Source organism: Petaurus breviceps, unplaced genomic scaffold (genome assembly GCF_028583685.1).
Source record: "Petaurus breviceps papuanus isolate PSGF00001 unplaced genomic scaffold, PetGlider_PUasm1.0 90919, whole genome shotgun sequence".
NCBI classification, from domain to species: domain Eukaryota; kingdom Metazoa; phylum Chordata; class Mammalia; order Diprotodontia; family Petauridae; genus Petaurus; species Petaurus breviceps.
In genome coordinates, this window is record NW_027187378.1 from 39,626,945 (window position 1) to 39,649,917 (window position 22,973).

General features: G+C 37.1%; 1 protein-coding gene across 1 annotated transcript in view; it reads right to left on the bottom strand.

Moving 5' to 3' along the window:
• The window catches only part of LOC138152210 (disintegrin and metalloproteinase domain-containing protein 32-like), a 140,865-nt gene that overhangs the window by 100,421 nt on the left and 17,471 nt on the right, over positions 1 to 22,973 (bottom strand). Inside the window, exons 4-6 of the mRNA XM_069075980.1 lie at positions 7,753 to 7,831; positions 3,670 to 3,746; positions 2,477 to 2,654 (exon numbers count right to left, since the gene is read on the bottom strand). Coding sequence (XP_068932081.1) covers positions 2,477 to 2,654; positions 3,670 to 3,746; positions 7,753 to 7,831 — 334 coding nt within the window. The remainder of the gene's footprint in view (positions 1 to 2,476; positions 2,655 to 3,669; positions 3,747 to 7,752; positions 7,832 to 22,973) is intronic.

A 22,973-nucleotide genomic window follows, 5' to 3' on the forward strand; every position in this document is an offset into this window, starting at 1 on the left:
CATAGGAGAGTTAGCTGGGCTTTCTAATGAGTAAGTGGAAAAAACTGATGGATACCTAAGCAAAAGCTGAGGAAAAAAGACTGTCCACCAGCTATACAAAAACCTTCTGACTCAGTTATGGGTTCCATTGAAGGAGACTTGTGTGTATTATTAAAGGGTAGGAGAACTGAACCCAGAGGCAATAATTCTTTTCCAGTCTAAGACTGCTACTGAGATTCTTAGGGTATAGATTCAAACAGCAGAGGGGGAAGAGAAGATGCTCAAAATGTCTATTCTTGTCTCCCTTTGAGCCATGTTGAGAGAGCCATACTACACAGATACAGAATCTGAGGCTCAGAAAGGTAAATGTATAGTCCAAATTAACCCAGCTCATAAATGTCAAGACTTAAACCTAGCAGGGCGGCCAGGTAGCACAGCGAGTAAGAGTACTGGCTCCAGTGTTGAGAATACCTGGAGATCGAAGCCCGGGCTCAGACACTTAGCACCCACCCAGAAACACCTGGCCGTGTAACCTTGAGCAAGTTACTTAACCCCAATTGCTTAGGGGTGGCCAGGTGGCTCAGTGAGTAAGAGCACCGGCTCCAGTGTCGGGATGACCTGGATCAAATCTGGGCTCAGATACTCAGCACCACACCCAGAAATAACTGTCCATGTAACCCTGAGGAAGTTACTTAACCCCAATTGCTTTAAAAAAAAAAAAGACTTGAACCTAGGGGGTGGCCAGGTAGCACAGCGAGTAAGAGCACTGGCTCCAGTGTCAGGATGACCTGGAGATCGAATCCCGGGCTCAGACACTCAGCACCACACCGAGAAATAACTGGCCGTGTAACCTTGAGCAAGTTACTTAACCCCAATTGCTTAAAAAAAAAAATACTTGAACCTAGGCCCTGCTATTACCAAATCAATCCATAAATTGCTACTTTTAATAAAGTTCTGTCAGTGAATTATTTGAAATAACCCTTTCTTGCCCTGGAGAAACTTACCAACTGAAAATAAATTGTATTTAAATGTTTTGGGACATCATTTTAAAGAAACCTGGGCCATCAATCCTCTCTTCCACCTAGCCCATTCCTCTTCCCCCCCTCTCCAAAACTTCCCCAAACAATCTTTTCAATTCTAAGAATTTGAGAGGTATCATGATATAGTAGAAAAAGAGCTGAGTTTAGAGTTCACAGAGGCTGAGTTCAAATTATTCGTTATACAACCATAAGCAATCTCTCTGAGCCCTAATCCTTCTCTATAAAATGGAGATAATCATACCCATATCACCTACTTCACAGTTATGAGGATCAAATGAGATAATGTAAACAAGGTACTAAACACAAGCACTAAAAAAAAAAGCCACCTATTGTTAAGAAGGCAAGCAATGTATTAACTAAATGCTTATGATAACTAGCATACTAGTTGTAAGTTCAATTTATGATTCCTATAGAGTTAGATTAAAATGTATCATATGACAGTTTTGACTCAAGTTTACCCTGGAGTTCACTTAAACCCTCTACCAACAACAAGGGTTCTTAGTACAGGGCTAAGATTTCAGGTAGTCTGTAAACTTGGATAGAAAAAAAAATTACAGCATTATTTTCACTAACCTCTACCTGAAATTTAGCATTTTTTTTCAATTATTTAAAAACATTAGTTATTCTGAAGAGTTTGTCATTTTCACCTGACTGCCAAAGAGATCCATGACACACAAAAAGGTTAAGAACCCCGATCTACAATATAGCACAGTATGTTGAAGCTTTCATATAACCAATGTTTAAAAATATATTTATATTGATTTTTTACAGCAGAGTACAATGCTGCTATTTAAATGACTCCAGAGGTTTGTAGTTATTGAATCTGCTTTTATGATATATTGCTAGGCATATTTGGGATGACTTGATTCCTAATCCTTGGTTAAGATGAAATCCCCTGTGATATCATCTTTATAACAGTCCTCTCTATAACTCTACTCTCAAGAATGTACTGTGATTTTTAAAAAATGACTATTTGGGGGAGGCCAGGTAGCACAGTGAGTAAGAGCACCAGCTCCAGTGTTGAGAAGACCTGGAGATCGAATCCTGGGCTCAGACACTTAGCACCCACCCAGAAACACCTGGCCGTGTAACCTTGAGCAAGTTACTTAACCCCATTGCTTTAAAAAAAAAAAATAACTATTTGTATTTAAGTTCACATTGAACACAGCACTATTCTACGTGGCCAATTTAAAACAGGATCAAAAAATGCTAGACTCTGCACATATGGATAAGAGGACCACAAAGCATATGCATAAGAAAAAAAGCTTCCTTAGGAAGTAATGATGGGAATAAAGGGGAACATAAAGGCAAATTGGTCATAAAAAGGTGAAGAAGGGCTGAAAGTAGGATGGTTACAAAAAAGAGAGATGGCATAACATCCTAGTTAATTTTAATAATCATTTTAAGTAGATGAGTAATAAACCTTTGGAAGTAATGGTAAAATTTCCAGAACTCACTTCAATATCAGAATCAACTTTATATTCTGGGTCTTCAAATTCCACTTGTGTATTATTTTCTGCTAAAACAGCAAGATCTGTGTTTTCACTTCTTAATCGATAAATAAGATGCTGAAAACCACCTGTAGACCCAACAGGCTCAATTCCATAAGTAACATTTTCAAGTTGCAGTAATCCTCTGCCAAAAAAAACAACAAAAAAATGTGAAGTTTAAAAACAGGAAAATCAAATACATATATATATATATGTATATTATAGAGTTCCAATTCTCAGATGACAAGAATTCAGCAACTATGTATTATGCCTACTTTGTACCAAGCCCTATGTTAAGAGGATACAAACACAATGAAAGAAAAAATCCTACTCAAAAGGACATAGATAGATAGATGATAGATAGATAGATATAGACAGATAGATAGACAGACAGATGGATGGATGGATAGATGGATAGATATACACACAAAATAAATAATAATAAATAAATAAATATAAAAAGGACAAATACAAAAAATATGAAGCAGTTAAATACAACATAGAAAGACACTAGCAAGTCACTTGACCATAGCGATGAGTTTACTCATCTGTTATCCCTAGAACTATGATCTCTTAAAGGAATCCAAAGGAATATACAGTGCCACATACTAGGGAAGAAATCACTTGATAGTTCAAAATATATACAAATTCTGCCTCCACTGCAGACAGCTCTTCTCTTCTATAAACTACAGGGAAAATCATAACCCTCTAAAGCTAAGACCAGAATGAGCAGAGAACTCCACAAGAGACAGTGTACCCAGCATAGCCTCTTCTGCCTTAGGAGAGCAAAGAAATTATGCCAAAGGGGCAACTGAAACACAGTTTTTCATAAAATCAGTTCCCCAATTCTCTAAGATTACAAAAAAGGGGCATGAATTAATTGTTCAAACAATGGATTCTCAGATGGTTTCATCAAGGTCAAGTGAACCAAAGTCAAGTAAAGAGGTGCACAGCCTTTGGAAGTCTGATAAAGTTCAGATATTCCTCAGAGAGTTAAGTTCACAATCAATCTGAAAACAGATGAGAAAATCTCATCTAGGTTTTCATTTGGCAACAGCTACCATATCTCTACACACATATCTACTTTAAACATGGCAAATTCATTATGATCAAATATTATAAATCTGGTTTTTGTAATCAACCATATATAAAAAAAGAACCTGAGTCCAGAACAGGTGTGGAGTGTGACAACTGAATTTGGAAAACCTGCAATGTGTCCTTGGTAGTTACAGTATTTCTGGGGAGAAAAAAGAACAAATAGGTTATGTGGAAACTAGTTATATCTAACTGTTTCATTCTCCCTTAGGGCCTTTTACAATTGCTTTTATATTTTAACCTAGCTACGGTCCCCTAAAACCAAAGAATTTTCCACAGTTTTACATGGGCCATTAGTACTGTCCCTTAAAGATTAAAAATAATTCTCTTTTATTTATTTGTTTGTTTATTTTTGCCTTTTTGGAGGGCAATTGGGGTTAAGTAACTTGCCCAAGGTTACACGGCTAGTTTTTTGTTTGTTTTTGTGTGTGGGGGGGGGCGGGGGGGTTAAGTGTCTGAGGCCAGAACCAAACTTAGGTCCTCCTGACTCCAGGGCTGGCGCTTTACTCACTGTGCCACCTAGCCGCCCCAAGAATAATTCTCTTCTAAATGGCCTTGGGATTCATATTCTACTTCCTATCTCCAGAATGAGTCAGTCATATCACAATCCTCAGTGAACAAATTATACTGCACTAACATGCAATGAATTTCAGCATACTTTATATGTAGAGAATTTTAAAATGCTTGGCTTACTCATGAAATCCAGCATTACAAGGTTAACACATAAACATGGCTTTTCAGTTTCAACCTATTTTACTTCCATGGTAGAACTGGAAAAAAAATGACTGAAAATATTTGCTCAGATTAGGAACAATGGTATAGTATAAATAATGCCAGACTTGGAATTCAAAGAAGTGGCTTCAAGTCTCAACTCTGAAACTGTCTATCTGACCTGAGTGAGGCAAGTCACAATCTATTAAGTTTAAATTTTCTTTACTATAAAATGGAAACATAATTATATTACCTATACCACAGGATCATAGTAATATGGATTGAATAACCATATGTCATTAGACTTGTCCCACTCTAATTTAAAGGCATCATTCCCAAATAGTCATCCCATTTCTGCTTCAAGATTTCCAGTGCTAGGGAACTATCTACCATTTTTTAAAAAACTGTTTGAAAATCTTCCTTTATATTGAACCAAAATCTATTTCCCTATAACTTCTAACCACTAGTATTCATCATCCTTAGAGGGAACAAGTAGAACAATTTTAATCCTTCTACGTGACAACTCCTATAATATTTTAAAATAGCAGTCAAGTCCCCCCATTTTTTTTCTTTTCAAGGCTTAAAAGGATAGCAGAAAAGCATTGGCTCTTAAGTGAGGGGATTCTGCGTTTAAAGCCACATCTAGTTATTGCTGCCTGGGGGATCTTAGGCAAAGTCCTGGGCACTGTCTTCACTGGCAAAATGACCTCTAAGATCCCTTCTAGCTCCGAGTCTGTGGTCCTATATAAATTACCTTTCCTGGATTTATGATTTCATTAACAACTCTGTGAAATAGGTGCTATAAGTATTCCTGTACTATTACATAGAAACTAAAGTTCAGAGGTTATGCAATTTGCTTGTCACATAGCTGGTAAACTGTAGAGTCAGGACTCAAACCCAGTTTTTCTCTAACTTGAAAATTCTTAAATCTACGTTACAGTCCTCTTTCCAATAAACCATGAAATAACTGAGTGGGTAGGGTGGAATGATCCTACTAGTAAAAACATGGAGTAAATCAAAGAAATGGGACTTCCTTTCTGAGAATCCTACAATCCACAAAGAAAAGAATATAGGATGGATAAAACTCTTGGAGATATACCAGGATCAGGTCTGGAAACCAACTGGTAGATCCTAGGGTTCAGAAATCTTGCCTAAGGGCTAATTTCTGCATAAATGTTATATTCCTATATATATTTATACTCAGTAGAAACCAACTATAGAATTGTTGCTCTATAAAGGGCACATATTGTTGTATTTTTACAATTATAGGGACTAAACATAATATAGTTATAAATTCCTCAATTTGTACAATACCAGGAAAAGGACTCACTCCAGGCTACATGCAAACATGTGAAACTTCTGGAATACTGGGAAAGCAATCAAATAACTTCTAAGTAAAATAAGCCCTTTTATAGTTGCTCTCTGACCCTTCTTTATTATTTTAGTCAAACAACTGTGAATTCCAAACACATTTCTGATGGACCTCCAAATAAACTTGAATTCATATCTATTAATTTCTATAGTCAGGTAATGATAAAAAAAATCTCCCTTAAACCTCAGAATTGTAGAAATACTGCAAAATGAAAAAACATTATTTTAAGTTTTCAAAATTTCATCTCAAAGGACAGATTAAATACAACAAACTTTTAAAAAGGAACATGCTTTTGCAAAAATTGACCATTTAGGAGTTAAAGGCTAAATATGACACCTGCTAGTATTTGCAAAAATTGTGCCATTTTCTTCACTGAGTGACTGAGAAAAAAAGATCTAGCAAATTTGCTAGTTCAGTAATTCTTTGAATAATCTGAACAATCTGACCCTATAAATTTGAAACATAGGAAAACACTGCCAGCATTTGTTCTTTATAAGAATTCCAATTCTAACCTAGTAGAAATTCCTCCTTGCAGATAAGGTCTGAGTCATATTTTATTTGTATCTTGTACTCTTTCATGCTTATAATCTCTAGCAGTCAGTAGATAATAAATATAAACCTTGAAGTAGGGAAGTTTTCATTATCAGATCTCTATTTTGCTTCCTAAAGGAGAAAAAATATTTATTTCTCTCTCTTGAAAGTGATATGTATCACATCCCATGTTAGGTGCCAAGGTCTCTGCTGTTGAACTATCCTTGTGTTTGAAATTTAGGGGGTTGTCCCTAAAGCAAGTAATGCAGTTTTGCATGTTTCATAAAAAACTGGTAGGATTTGTTTTCTTGAAATTCAGATAATGTCCCATAAATCCTCCCTTCATTGCTTTGAATATTTATTGTGTTCATTCATATTTTCTCTCTTATCTATTATTCTATAAGGCCTAATAGATACAGAGGTGCTAACAAAGGTAAAGAGGCAGAAGAAAATCAAGTATACATGTGACTAAGTTATTAAGTAATGATTACAATAATTCTATGACCATCTATAGAATCATATATTCCTCTCACAAGACTAATTTAGGGATAAGGAGTGTCACTTAGAATTGAGCAAGTGTATGAGAAGATCTTTTTCCAAAATGTCATCCATACATTCCACCAATTAGATTCATTTTAATTAATGTTTTATAATACAATTACTACTTGGAAAATTTAATTCCATTGGCAATTCACGCCTCAGTGTCAATTAGTTTAAGCAATATATACATACATATATATATATATGTTAGGGATAAACTTGGCAAACGAATTTTGATTGGAAGTTGGGAAGAAAAGAATGAGAAAATAAGAGAAAATATGCACTAGCACAGAGCTAGCAATGTTCTTTCTCTTGGCTCCTTACAGCTTTCCTATCACCATCTTAATTGTCGGTATGCCCAGATTTCTCTATGCTATAGTGAATGCTGAGGGCCTTGGTAAAAATGTCACATTTTGGGTTCTGTTAAAGACCTGTTATTTTAGCTATTATGGAAACTGCCTCCATCAGTACAGATCAGCAATTCATCTGTGATTTACAGTCACAGGGGCCCTGAGAACATGGGATCATATAACAAAGTGGAAAGGACCTTAGAGGACACAGCCTACAGGACTCTTGAATCCAATCAAACCAAAATAAAATAAAATTGGGAAAGCTTAACCAAAAAAAATGCAATAAAACATAGGTAATATTAACACATAGTTTTGTAAATCAATATGCAGCCTAAAAGGATCCTTGTCTATAGTTTAGTAACTCTGTTTCTATTTGGGTTTGTCATCACTAATATAGTCCAGCCTCTTATTAGAGGTCATCTAGTTTGATCTCCTCAGATAAGGGAAACTGAACTAAGACCCAGTGAGATAAAGTGACTCACCCTTGATCACCTAGACAGTAATATCAAAGACTGGATTTTCCTGATTTCAAGACTGGCCCTTTATCCACTACATCACACTGCCTCTTCTTAGAAAAATAACCATGCTAAGTAACAAAATGAAAAGAAAATAAAAATCTCTAAGACATAAAACATGAATCTTACCATAGTACTTTTGGAACTAGAATACAAAGTACCTTCACGATTGTACATATAGACAACAAAATCATCTGGTAAAAACAGTCTGGATGTGAGGAAAACAAAAACAAGAAAATCTGAGTTGTAAAAGCTACACTGTTCATTTTTTTTTATCATGTTAAGTTAGAAAAGAAGGTTTCTGTCATTTAAACTAATTGTATTATTAAATAGTATTGCCCAAGATATTGGTACACATCTCTCTCTCTCCATTCAGGTTCTCCTAGACAGATTCCACATGCTATCACTGTGTTAATACCAAAGTTCCCCCCATCTCTCATTATTCCCAATTCACTATTTCCACCATGTTGCCCCTCCAACCCAGTTTCCCTTCTTATGAAGAAGACTTGTCCCAAGTAATAGAATAAATAAGAATAAAATACTTATTCTAAGTGAAGCTATGCTTGAATGACAAATCTCTACAATTCAATTTTAACTTCATTGATGAATACCTGAACCTGTTTATCTCTAGGATGCTTCTATCCAATGTGATAAATACTTATTAAGTACCTACTATGTACCAGGAATTGTGCTAAGCACTGGGGATACAAATAAGAAAAACCCCACAGAAGATAATACATAAAAGGAAGCTAAAAGGGGGGAGGTGGGAAACCTACCATGGGTATCTAGCCTAGAGGTATAAGGTTGGTGGATCTGAAACCAAACAAAACAGCTTATAGCAAATGAAAAGATGGGTGGGATTTTGAGCCCTCTATAAAAGTAGGTTATGGGAGGAGTTTTTTGCTCTGCCCTCCAGTCCTCCAATCAGTGAAGCAACTGAGTGTACTGATGAGATGTGAGTACCCCAAAGCTGAAACAAACTCCATGCTTATGAGTTTTTCTGATGATGAGCTTATCCTAGAGGGGAAGAGGAGCAGGGGAAGAGTAGAAGAATGATGATTATGATGATGATGATGATGATGATGATGATGATGATGATGATGACGACAATGATGATGATGATAGTAGAGTCAAAACCAAGCTGAGCAGCTGGAGGCAAAATATGTCAATTAAGAACAGACTTATGCCCTAAGTCTCTATATATCACAAGTCACTAGATGTCTTTATTCCCCATTTCTGTAATTAATAAAAAGAGAATTGAGAATTGAATAGGTAAGAGAGTTGCACTTAGAGGTAGGAGGATTTCTGGATGTTCAAGTCTTAGTTATGTGACCCTGGTAAGTGACTTAACCTTTCAGTGGCCCAGGAAACTCTCTAAAACAACCGATCATCACTGATAAGGGAGGTTTCAAACTAGTAGCTCCCTGTAGTGATGAAATAGGACTGATTTTTCTAAGTAAACTAATTCTTCTGAAAAAGACTGATACAAAGGGAATCCTAGGAAAATAGCAGAGTAAAATGATTCCTGGGAGTAGCTTCTCACACACCCCATATTCTGTCATTTTTGGAGCTCCAAACTCAGAAAGTTCATCAAAGACAAGAAGAAAAACACCACATAGAAATTATACAAACAATAATTGTAGGCCAACTTAATCAATCCATCACTACTGGAATGATTTCAGGACCTTCAGTCTAGCTTTCCCTGATCCCACCATCAACACATACTGTCCAAAGGGGTCCCTAAGATTCCCAGAGCTTTGTAGCAAGTTTCTCTGATGAAGAATTCATTTCTAGAATGTAAAAGGAACTGAATTAAATTTATAAGAACAAAAATAATTCTCCAAATACTAAATTGTCAAAGGATATGAATGGGCAATCTTCAGAGGAAGAAATCCAAGTGATTAATAGTTATGTGAAAAAAATTATCTAAATCACTAAACATTCAAGAATTTAAAACTAAACTCTGAGGCAGAACCTTACAATTATCAATTTAACAAAGGCAATAAAAAAGGAAAATGACAAATGCTGGAGGGGCTGTGGAACATACGTACATTAGAGAACTGAGTCAAATTTATAAAAATACAAGTCATTTCCCAATTGATAGTCAAAGGATATGAACAGGCAGTTTTCAGACAAAGAAATTAAAGCTATCTATAGTTATATGAAAAAACACTATACATCACTATTGATAAGAGAAATACAAATTAAAACAACCCTGAGGCACCACCTCACACCTATCAGATTGGTCAATATGACATTAATGTAATCTTGATAGAGAGGTGAACTGGTCCAGCAATTGCAGGAGCATCTTGGAACTATGCCCAAAAAAGTTATTAAATTTTGCAGACACTTTGAACCAGCAATATAGTATCTAGATCTATATCCCAAAGAGATCATGAAGAAAAGAGGAAATGGCTCTACATGTACAAAAAATATTTATAGTAGTCCTTTTTGTGATGGCAAAGAATTTTAAACTGGGATGTCCATTCACTGGGGAACATCCAAAAAAATCATGACATATGAAAGTGATAGAATACATAATGTGCTATAAAAAGTTACAAAGAGGATGATGGCGGAGTTGAAACAAGACGTCCACAGTAAAAGGGAATACTGAACAAACTTTGGAGCTACAGAACCCACAAAATGACACAGAGAAACTAACCTCTCACTGAGGACAACCCGGCAGGCAGGCAGGCATTGACTAGCGCAGTGCTCTGGGAGCCAACCCCAGCCCCGCCAAGACTGAGATTTTAGTCCCAGGGCAGGCCTGACCAGCCACCTCTGGAGGGACTTCAGATCACCAGGAGCTGTGGAGGTTTCCAGAGTTATCAACACATAGATGCTAAGGACAAAGGGAGAGGTCAGTGCAGTGTGGACTTTGGGATCCAGTAGTTGGGAGTGCGGTCAGCCTCTTCCTCTGGGGTCGAAAAGCCACTGAGGAGCCGCAGCCTTGCAGCCACCCCCAAGTGGCAGCTTCAGTTACTGGCCTGCAGAGTGTAGGGGGACTAAGCAACCAGTCTGAAGGGCTCTTGCTTTAACCTGCTTGGATCTGGATTGCAGTCTAGGGGGGAGGTCCAGCTTGCCAGAGCATGTGGAGGCTTCAGAGAGGGCACCCAAATAATACCTTCGACAGCTGAGAAAACCCCAGCGTCTGGCATGAAGGTCCCCTGTCTGGTGGCAGAGTCATACTGTGACAAAAAGCCCAGGGGCCAAGTGACTGAGTGGAAATATGAGCAGGCAAAGGAATCAAAATAAACAGAGTACCCCAACTTTACACTCCTATTTTGGCAACAAAAAGGATCTAAGCATGGAACAGGAGGAAGACAGTGAATGCAGAATTCCTGCACCAAAAGCTTAAAAAAAAATTACGAGCTGGTTACAAGCCACAGAGGTCCTTAAGAAGCAAATAAGAGAAGTGGAGGGAAAATTGAGAAGATAAATGAGAACAATGCAAAAGAAAGTTTTGAAGTGAGAGTCAACAATCTGACTGAAAAAAAATAACACCTTAAAAAACAGACTAACTCAAATGGCAAAAGAGGCTCAAAAAGGCAATGAGGAGAAGAATGCCTTAAAAAGCTGAATTTGCCAGATAGAAAAAGAATCCCAAAAGCTCACTGAGGAGAATCATTGCTTCAGAATTAGATTGGAGCAAATGGCAGCTAATGACTTTATGAGAAATCAAGATGCTGTTAAACAGATCCAAACAAATGAAAGAATAGAAGGCAATGTGAAATATCTCATTGAAAAATAGATCCAGGAGAGATAATTTAAAAATTATTGAACTACCTGAAAGCCATGATCAAAGTAAGAACCTAGAAATCATCCTCCAAGAAATTCTCAAGGAAAACTGCCCTGATGTTTCAGAACCAGAGGGCAAAATAGAGGTTGAAAGAATACACTGATCACCTCCTGAAAAAGATCCCCAAAAGAAAACTCCTAGGAATATTATAGCCAGGTTCTGGAATTCCCAGATCAAGGAGAGAATATTACAAGCAGCCAGGAAGAAACAATTTGAATATTGTGGAAACACACTCAATGTAACACAGGATCTGGCAGCTTCTACAGTGAGGGATCAAAGGGCTTGGAATATGATATTCTGGAGGGCAAAGGAGCTGGGATTGAAACCAAGAATCACCTACCCAGCAAAACTGAGGATCATGTTTTGGAGAAAATATGGTCATTCAGGGGAATAGAGGACTTTCAAGTAGTCTTGATGAAAAACCAGAGTTGAATAGAAAATTTGACATTCAGATACAAAAAACAAGAAAAGCATGAGAAAGTAAACAGGGAAAAGAAATCATAAGGAACTTATCAAAGTTGAACTATTTACATTCCTACATGGAAAAACGATAATTGTAACTGATAAAACTTTTCTCAGTATGAAAATAGTTGAAGGGAACATATATATGGGCATATGAATACATATGTGAATGTGTGTATATATTTTACCGGTATACATAGATAGAGGGCACAGGACCAATTTCATAGGAAGGATACGTAAAAGGTGAAATTAAGAGGTGAGAGAGGAATATGAGAGGAGATGGGGAGAGACAGACTATCTCATATAGAAGAGGCAAGGGAAAATGGTTACAATGGAGGGGAAGAACAGGAAGGCAAAAGGGAATGACCCAAAAATGGGTCAACCTTATTACCTTATTCTCATTAAATTTGGCTTAGGGAGGGAATGACATGCACACTAAATCAGTTATCTCACCCTACAGAAGAGTAGGGGGGAAGGGGATGAGAGGGGGGATGATGGTCGGGAGGACAGGCTGGGGGGGAGGGAAGTTGGAAGCACCCACTTTTGAAAAAGGATAGGATCAAAGTAGAGAATAAAATAAGAGGGAGGTGGGATAGGAGGGAGGGAAATATAGTCAGTCTTTTACAATATATCTATTATGGTAATATTTTGCATAGCTATACATGTACAACCTATACTGAACAGCTTATCTTCACAGTAAGGGTGGGTGACAAGGGAGGAAGGGAATGAATCTAGAATTCAAAGTCTTAAAATCAAATGTTCAAAATATATATATATATATATATATAATTATTAATACTATTTTACATGTAATTGGAAAATAAGATATACAGGCACTGGGGCATAGAGATCCACCATGCCCTACTAGAAAAGTAGAAGTGGGTATGGGAGAAGATATGGGAGAGAGCAGATTGGAGGGGATATACTGTGGAACCACTACTTTGGGACAGTGGGTAGAGGAAAAACGGGGAGAAAATTTATAACTCAAAATCTGGCGGAAATGAATGATGTAAACCAGAAGTTAATAAAGCATTTGAAAAAAAAAAAGTTACGAAGGGGATAATTTCAGAGAAAACTGGTAATATCTGTAAGAACTGAAGCTAAGGGGTAGCTAGGTGGTGTAGTGAATAGAGCACCGGCCCTGGAGTCAGGAGGACCTGAGTTCAAATCTGGCCTCAGACACTTAACACAAAAATTCGCCATGTGACCTTCGGCAAGTCATTTAACCCCGACTACCCTCCAAAAAGCAAAAATAAAAGAAAAAATCTAGGGGCGGCTAGGTGGCGCAGTGAGTAAAGCACCAGCCCCAGAGTCAGGAGGACCCGAGTTCGGTTCTGGCCTCAGACACTTAACACCCATACAAAAAATCTAGTTGTGTAACCTTGGGCAAGTTACTTAACCCCGATTGCCCTCCAAAAGGCAAAAAAAAACCCCAAAAAACCTGAAGCTATGTAAGCAGAACCAGAACAATTTGTATAACAACAATACTGTAAAAACAAACATCTACAAAACTCAGGAACTCTTCAACATAATGACCAGTCACATTTCCAGAGGACTTATGGTGAAACAAGTTACGATTCTCTAGATAGAGAGATAATAAGAACACAGAGTGAGGATTTTTTTTAACATGGCCAATGGGGGAATCTGTATTGTTTGACTATACATGCTTAAAATGAATTTTGTTTTTCTTGTTTTCTCAATGGGAGGGGGGAAAGGCAGGAGGGAGAAGATGAGGATATGAAAAATAATTTTAAAAATTCAAAAAAGAGTATCCAAGAGGGGATGGTGATCAATATTGACAAATGCTACAGATAAAAATGGCTAATGATTTGAGATCATTAGATTTGGTGATTAAAAGATTATCAGTAACTTCTGGAAGTGCAGTAGTCTGCAATTTAAAAACCTATTTTCTAATATAGTCTATTTTACAGAAGAAACTGTATCTTTTTCAAAGACTATTACATTTTTAGCATTTTATCAAAATAAAATTTTTTTAGAGATAAATATATATAAACAGCAACCAATTCCAGGGTTGAGAAGGATGAATTGATGATACAAATGTTAGTGAAATTAGATGATTTTTTTCAGGCAGTGGTGTATTAGAGCCAAACAGAAGTGGCTCCTGAGAATTATTGGTAAATTTCAGTGTGAGCATACATTTTTTCCAAAGACCTTTTTACTAGTATAGCCCTGGTTTTAGGTCAAGTGTATAATGGCCCCAAATGCAAGTTTAAGATCTGGGAAAACTGGTTCGATGAGGCAGAAATTTTTTTTTAACAAATTCTTTTACTAAATATAAACATTCAGCTAGTTTATACATTGACAGGTGTAGATGTCTAGTCCACATCTACAGCAACTAACATAGGTTGATACCAATAGCAGCCAATATCCGAATTGTAAAAATAAATATGCTAACTGCCTTTATTGGCTTGAGCTCCTCAATTATCCAGGTAAGCAAAGGGGAGCAGAATGGGACTAAGTTGAACAATCAGGATACAGAAGGGCTTGACAAACTAACTTTGAGGTGACCAAGAGTAAACCCAGCTAGAAGTATAGAATCAGACCCTGAAACTACCTTAGCTTAAACTAGTCTTGGGAAGTCCTATCTTGTTTTCTGTAATCAAGTCTTGGACACTGAGTCATAGTGCTTATCTTGTTTACTCTTCAATGTACCAACAAGTCAGTGCCCCTAATGCCTGGAATTCTCCATTCATAACATGCCCCATTCCCTTCCCAGATCAGCCCATTTCCCACATCCCTTTATTAGAAATATATATAAAACACTCCCTGCTTCCCCCTGAACTGAGCTTTTCCAGCATTAGGCGGTCTGCTCCACATGTATATAGGTACCTAACTTAATAAAGATCACTTGACTTTTACAGACACAGTCTCCCTCTGGTTTTCCTCCCTTTGGGAAAGAGGGATCCAGGTCCCAAAAGGTTCATGTCTTAGTTTACAAAACACATCACAAGATCATAGCTACATTAATTTCTTGATACAGGGTGATAAAAGCTTCACCAAAAAGTCAACAATTCAATAAGAGTTTATAAGTAACTATTATATGCCAGGCCAAAAAGTGTACCTTAGTTTATTTAGCCTATTTTCATTTCAGTAATCATGACTAAGGTTTATGTATGCACTTTAAATCACTAAGCTCAAACAGCTCATTTGGTCCCTTAGGGTTCAATGTCTAGGGAGAATGAGTGAAGTCCAAAACAATGATCTCTGAAGACAATTAAAACTGCAAAAGTGGTAGTCTATAGTCTAGAACAAAAGCAAAAGTAAGATTCAAAGATAACAACCCTTTCATTTACTAACTCCTTTTTTCAAGAAGTATGGGGTAGGTGGGGCAGATAAAGCTGAACACATGGCATGGAATCACAAATATTTTGTGAAGAACAGTGCTCCAAAAGTTATGATATTCCAGTACGAAATCTGTTTTTATGTGTATAAAAAGATGTCAGGATGTATATCTGAACCTTTTTGTCTGTCTGTATAATTGTTTCAATCATCTTGCTAACACGGTTTTAGATGTGTTACATCTTTTTACAATGCAGTGCAAAGGATGAAAGAGTAGGGAAATTTCATTAAGCTCAGACTTGGTGTGTGTGTGTGTGTGTGTGTGAAGATGCATCTGTTTCTTCAGTGAGAGGAGAAAAATTAAAAATTAATAGTAAATAGTAAAAATTAAATAAAAAAGATAGAGGGTTTCAATAAATAAAAACTTTCAAAGTAATAAGATTAAGATTACTGTATGGCAGTGATGTTTATGTGCTATAAGGATTCATGATACTCATATCTCTGCTAAGTTAGTAACAATTTCTTGCTCCTAAATCAACTGCAGTAAATGAAGAACCACAAGAAACAGATGACAAAGAGTTAATATCTCCTACAGGATAGTTTTTATCCCATCAAAATTATTTTGAATATGTTTTGTATTTATTTATCTGTGCATATGTTGTTTGGCACATCAACACTAACAGTGCTTGACGAGAACTGCTTTAATTTAATTTTTGGTTTTGTATTTCTAGCTTCTAGCACACTACCTGGCACATAATGTTCAAACACTCTAATGAGTCTGTGAAATCATTGATCTGGGAGCTTCCTACAAGGATGTAGTATGCAAATCATCCATGCCTCCTGTAATGGAAATGGGAATTTGAAGTTCTTTCCTGCTCCTTAACAGACCTAAGAGGGAATCTGAAGACCTTACCTGCTTTGAAAGCAAATTCTGTCCCTTAATAGGCTGAATGTAATCACATGGAGCCTGTGATGGGAGGAGTTTGCTAAAGGGTGGAACAGAGCCTACAGGAAGCTTCACTGGTTTGAAGATAAACTCTGCCCCCTGATAGGCTGAATGTAGTCACATGGAGCCTATGGTGAGAGGAGTTTTCTGAAGGGAGGCAGAGCCCACAGAAAGCTGGGAATCAGAGCCAGAGAGACAGTGGGAGAGAGAGAGAATGTTCAGGCAAGGAATCAGATAGGATGGTGAGTAGATATTGATTTAATATTGGCTTGTGGGAAGGCTAAAGGATGCTATGGCCCTCAGTGTTATGATAGCTTCTTAATATCTTTGGTACTATGATGGAATCAACTTACTGGTTTGGGGATTTGGTTTCCTGGTGTCTAAATAAATGCTTTGGTTCTGTCCTCTACCTGGAGAATGTTATATTTTGTGACTGAACGCTGTACAGGACTATTTATAGTCATGGTTGGTGCTATAAATATTGCATTGGCAATACACCTCCCTAGCCTGCTTTTATACATATCCTCTCTAAGGTTCACCACTGAGGATCCACTTAAATTCCAGAAGACTAATTCAATTACTCTTAAAATCTCAAGGATACCTACAAATGGAGTATTCTGACTGTCCACTCATCATCTCCCTCTTGCTATATGAACAGTCCATCTTCTTTTTCTGTCATAAATTCCTTTATATGTATGTATGTACGTATGTATGTGAGATACCTTGTTGTAAAAGCGCCTTCAAGGTGGCATTTGATTCTACTAAATCAATTGGGTGGGGTTTTTTTGCATATAATCAACAAACAAGGGGCACAGTGGGGTCTTATAATCATTTCATTAATTTTGATTCTGTTTCAGCCTTCAATTCAGTTAATTTTTATATGCTCACTAGTTGTTCTGTTGTTGAAGACTGCTAGAACGAACTTTTTTGATCTCTACCAAAGGCCACCATTAATGAGGTCCTTAATTCATATGTATAGAAGATTCTTTTTAAAAAATTATTTTAGTATGTTATTTTTTCAATTGCATGTAAAAACAATTTTTGACATTCTTTTTTAAAATGTTGAGCTTCAAATCCTATCACTCCCTCCCCTTTCCCTTCATTGAGAAGGGAAATAATTTGATATAGGTTATACATGTGCAGTCATGCAAATATATTTTGATATTCATCATTTTGTGAAAGAAAACACAGACAAAAAAAACCACCAAAAACAATAAAGTTTAAAAAATTCAGAGTCCATCAGCTTTCTCTGAGTATTGACAGAATTCTTCATAAGTGCTTCAGAATTATCTTGGATCATTGTATTGCTGAGAATAGTTAAGTAATTCACAGTTGATCATTATATAATATTGGGGTTACTGTGTACAATGTCCTCCTTGTTCTGTTCATTTCACTTCCCATGAGTTGATGTAAGTCTTTCCAGGTTTTTCTGAGAGAATTCTGTTCATCATTTCTTAAAGCATGATCATATTTCATCACAATCATATCCCACAACTTTTTCAAACATTCTGCAATTAATGGGCATCCCCTCAATTTCCAATTCTTTGCCACCACACAAAAAAAACGCTGCTTTAAATATTTTTGTACATATAGATCCTTTTCTTTTCTGTTTTTTTTTTTTATCTCTCTGGGATACAGGCCCTATAGTGGTAGGGTCTGAGGTATGCATCATTTTATAGCCCTGTGGACATAGTTCCTAATTGCTTTACAGAATGGTTGGATCAATTCACAACTCCACCAAGAGTGCATTAGTGTCTCAATTTTCCTGAATCCCCTCCAATATTTATTAGTTTCATTTTCTGTCATATTAACCAATCTGATAGGTGTGAGTTGGTTCCTCAGAATTGTTTTAATTTGCACTTTTCTAATCAATACTGATTTAGAGCATTTTTTTCATATGGCTATAGTTAGCTATGATTACTTCATTTAAATGCCTGTTCATATCCTTTGACCATTTATCAACTGAGGTATGCTTCTTATTTTTATAAATTGAAATCAGTTTTTATATATCTGAGAAACACAGGCTTTATCAGAGAAACTTGCTGTAAAATGTTTTTCATAGTTATGATTGCTAACTATATTTCCCTCCATCCTGTTTTCCCCTTTTATTCTACTCTCTTTCTCATTTCACCCTGTCCATCAAGTGTTTTGCTTCTGACTACCACCTCTCCCAATCCACCCTCTCTTCTATCAACAACACCTGCCTTCTTTTATTCCTTTCCCCTTCTACTTTCCTGTAGGGTAAGATCAATTTCTAGACACAACAAAGTGTGTATGCTCTTCCCTCTTTGAGTCAATTCTGATGAGAGTAAGATTCAACTATTTCACACACACACACACACACACACACACACCTCTTCCATCCATTCTACCTCCATGGTAGAAGCTCATTTTCACCTCTATTATATGAGATAATTTACTCCAGTCTACCTTTCCCCCAGTGCATTCCTCTTTCTCATCCCTTGTTTTATATTTTGAATATTATCCCGTCATACTCAACTACATTCATATCCTCTATGTACAATCCTAAGTGTCCCAATAATAAGAAAGCTCTTATAAGTTATAAGTATCATCTTCCCATGAAGGAATGCAAACAGTTTAACTTTATTGAGTCCCTTGCGATTTTTCTTTCCTGTTTACCTTTTTATACTTCTCTTGAGTCTTGTATTTGAAAGTCAGATTTTCAATTCATCAGGAATGCTTCTATGTCTTCTATTTCATTGAATATCCATTTCTTCCTCTGAAGGATTATACTCAGCTGAGTAGGTGATTGTTGGTGTAATCCAAGGTTCTTTTGCCCTCTGGAATATCATATGCCAAGCCCTTTGATCCTTTAATGTAGAAAACTGCTAAATCTTATGTTATCCTGACTGTGGTTCCACAGTATTTAAATTGTTTCTTTCTGGCTGCTTGCAATATTTTCTCCTTGACCAGGGAGTTTTGGAATTTGGCTATAATACTTCTGGGAGTTTTCATTTGGGGATATCTTTAAAGAGTTGATTAGTGGATTATTTCAATTTCTGTTTTACACTCTGATTCTAGAATATCAGGACAGTATTCCTTGATAATTTCTTGAAAGATGATGTCTAGGCTCTTTTTTTAAATCATGGCCCTCAGGCAATCCAGTAATTCTTAAATTATCTCTCCTCTATTTTCTAGATCAGATATTTCACATTTTTTTCTATTTTTTCATTCTTTTGATTTTGTTTTATTGTTTTATTAATGTCTCATGGAGTCATTAGCTTCCACCTAAATTCTAATTTTTAAGGAATTATTTTTTTCATTAAGCTTTTGTACCTCCTTTTCCATTTGACAATTTTACTTTTTAGAGTTCTTCAGGGAATTTTTGTGCCTCTTTTGCTGTTTGGTCAATTCTGTTTTTTAATTCATTCTTCTCCTCATTGTTTTTTTTGTCCCCTTTTACCATTTAGCCTAGTGTGTTTTTTAAAGTGTTATTTTCATTAGTGTTTTTTGTGCCTCCTTTACTAAGCTGTTGACTCTTTTTTCATGATTTTCCTGCATTACCTTCATTTTTTCCCAAAATTTTCCTCTACCTCTCTCATTTTAAAAATCCTTTTTGAGCTCTTCCATGGCCTGAGACAAATTCACATTTTTCTTTGAGGCTTTGGATATAGCAGGTTTGACTTTGTCATCTTCTGAGTTTTTGTTTTTATCTTCCCTGTCACCAAAGTAACTTTCTGCAATCATGATCTTTTTTGTCATTGGCTCATTTTTCCAGCCTACTTTTTACTTTTAACTTTATATTAAAGTTGGGCTTTATTCCCAGTGTGGAAAGGGCACTGTTCCAAGATTTAGGGGTTTTGTGCAGCCATTTTCAGAGCTAGTTCTGAGGGTCTGTAAGCTTTCAGTTCTTCCAAGATGGTATGAGCTAAACAGAAGTGTGTTTACTATTCTCTGTTTGTGCTTTGGTCTGTGAGTGACACAAGTACTCTTTTATGCCCTGGAACTGTGACCAGGGTCACCAGTCCCCTGATCCCTCAAGCTCTTGTGTGCCAGTGCAACTCCTTACCCTGTGACTATAACCTGGATCCAAGTGTGGGCAATGCAAGACAGTCCTGTGCCCACTGCAAGCAAAGATACCTGTAATCTCCTTTTGACCAATCATGCAACTCCCTTGCTGTCTGTGAGCTGAGAGTTTGAGAAGCAGTCACTACCACTGCCATTGCTGATTCAGTTGCTCCCAGTGCCTGCTCCTGGTTTGTTGGGGCACTGCCTCTGCTCTATTATCACACCAATGTGATAGACCTTTCTGGAGAACCTTCTAAGTTGTCTTGGGTTAGAAAATTGTTTCACCTTGTCCTTTTGTGGGTTCTGCCACTCCAAAATTTGTTTAAAGATGCTATTTAAAGTTGTTTGACGGGGGATTTGGGACAGCTAAGGCAAGTCACTGCCTCTTCTCTGCTATCATGGCTTTGCCTTGAATAAATGATCCTCACAAGGATTCTGTATAGATGGGGCACAAGGCATACAGTTTAGTACTTCTCTTGGTTGCCTTTTTTTATATTATTAATATGATATAAAATTTGTTTGATATTCTTTAATATCTTCCCCTCCTTCAAATACCCTGTTTATTGATTCCTTAATGTCCTCACAATTATATTGCCTTTAGCAGAGATCTCCTCTACATATACTTAATCCAATCTGGCTTCTTTTTCTGTCTTTTATCTCTTTAAGTGTAATTTCTACCTCCTCTATAAGCACATTTGGAACTGCAATATTAGGTTCCAAGTGTTATGGTTCACTGCCTTCCATTAAGAAAATGTCTATGAAGTCCTACACTAATGTCTTATTGTAGAATGGAGGTGACCTTGGATCTCAAAGGTTATGCCAGTGGACCATAAGATCTGAAGGGTTCTACTATGCTAGAGAGACACTGAAGTTGGCAGTGGAAAGATGGGAGAGTAGAAATAGGACTTCCACGTAGCTCCAGCTTCCACTTCCTCCAATACATGTAAAAAATTACTCTAAATAAATTTTAGAGCAACAGAACCCACACAGTGAGAGAAACAAATCTCCCACAGAAGGCAGCCTAGCAGGCTGGCAGGAAGGGTCTATCGCACCAAGCTGGGAGCCCAGCCCTGCCCCACATGAGTGGTTTTGGCCCCAGGGCAGCCTCAACCAGCAGCAGCCAGAGAATACTTCAGGAGAGTGAAGCACCAGCAGCTGTAGCAGTTTCTAGACTTCTCAACCCATAAACGCCAAAGACAAAGTAAAAGGTCAGTGTGGATCTCTATTGAAACAAGGGTGGACAGAAGAGCACAGTACATCCAGCCCCTGCCCCCGGGGAGAGAAGCAGCTGAGGCCTGGCATCTGCACCACATGGCTGCCTCAGGAACTCCTGGCCTGCAGATCATCGGGGACCAAGCAACCGTTCAGAAGGTAATCACTCTCACTTTGACCTGCTTGGATCTGAATTGCGGTCTTGGGTGGAGGTCCTGGGGTGTGTGGCCAGGTGCCAGAGCCTGTGGGAGTTGCAGAGAGGGTGCCCTCCTAATTGCTCCAGCAGCTGCAAAAAACACAGCGATTTGGGACAAAGCTCTCTCCATTTTGAAAGCAGAGTTCTACTGTGGCAAAGAGTTCAAAAGTCAAGTAATTGACTAGCAACATGAGCAAGCAAAGGGAATGCAATCCTACCACAGATTCCTTTTTTGGGGACAAAAAGGATCAAAGCATGGAACTGGAGGAAGATAACGAAGTCAGAACTCCTGCATCAAAAGCTCCCAAGAAAAATATGAATTGGTTACCAGCCATGGAAGAGCTCAAGAAGGATTTTGAAAACCAAGTAAGAGAAGTGGAGGAAAAATTGGGAAGAGAAATGAGAAAGATGCAAAAAAATTACAAAATGAGAGTCGATAGCCTGATTTGAGGAAAATTATACCTTAAAAAATAGACTAACTCAAATGGCAAAAGAGGCTCAAAAAGGCAATGAGGAGAAGAATGCCTTAAAAACCTGAATTTGCCAGATAGAAAAAGAATCTCAAAAGCTCACTGAAGAGAATCATTCCTTCAGAATTAGATTGGAGCAAATGGCAGCTAATGATTTTACGAGAAATCAAGATACTATTAAACAGATCCAAACAAATGAAAGAATAGAAGGCAATGTGAAATATCTCATTGGAAAAACCACTGACCTGGAAAATAGATCCAGGAGAGATAATTTTAAAATTACTGGACTACCTGAAAGCCCTGATCAAAAAAAGGGCCTAGACAACATCTTTCAGAAATTATCAAGCAAAATTGCCCTGATATTCTAGAACCAGAGGGCAAAATAGAAATGTAAAGAATTCACCAATTGCCTCTTGAAAAAGATCTCAAAAAGAAAACTCCTAGGAATATTATAGCAAAATTCCAGAGTTCTCAGGTCAAGGAGAAAATACTGCAAGCAGTCAGGAAGAAACAATTTGAGTATTGTGGATACAAAATCAGGATAACACAAGACCTAGCAGCTTCTACATTAAGAGATCAAAGGGTTTGGAATATGATATTCCAGAGGTCAAAAGAGCTAGGATTAAAACCAAGAATCACCTACCCAGAAAAACTGAATATAATGTTTCAGGGGGAAATATGTTCATTCAATGAAATAGAGGATTTTCAAGGATTCTTGATGAAAAAACCAGAGCTGAATATAAAATGTGACTTTCAAATATAAGAAGCAAGAGAAGCATGAAAGGTAAACAGGGAAAAGAAATAAGGAACTTATTAAAGTTGAGTTATTTACATTCCTACATGGAAAAACAATCATTTTAACTCATAAGACTTTTCTCAGTATGAGGATAGTTGAAGGGAATGTATATATGTGTATGTATAGGAGTCTGTAGGTGT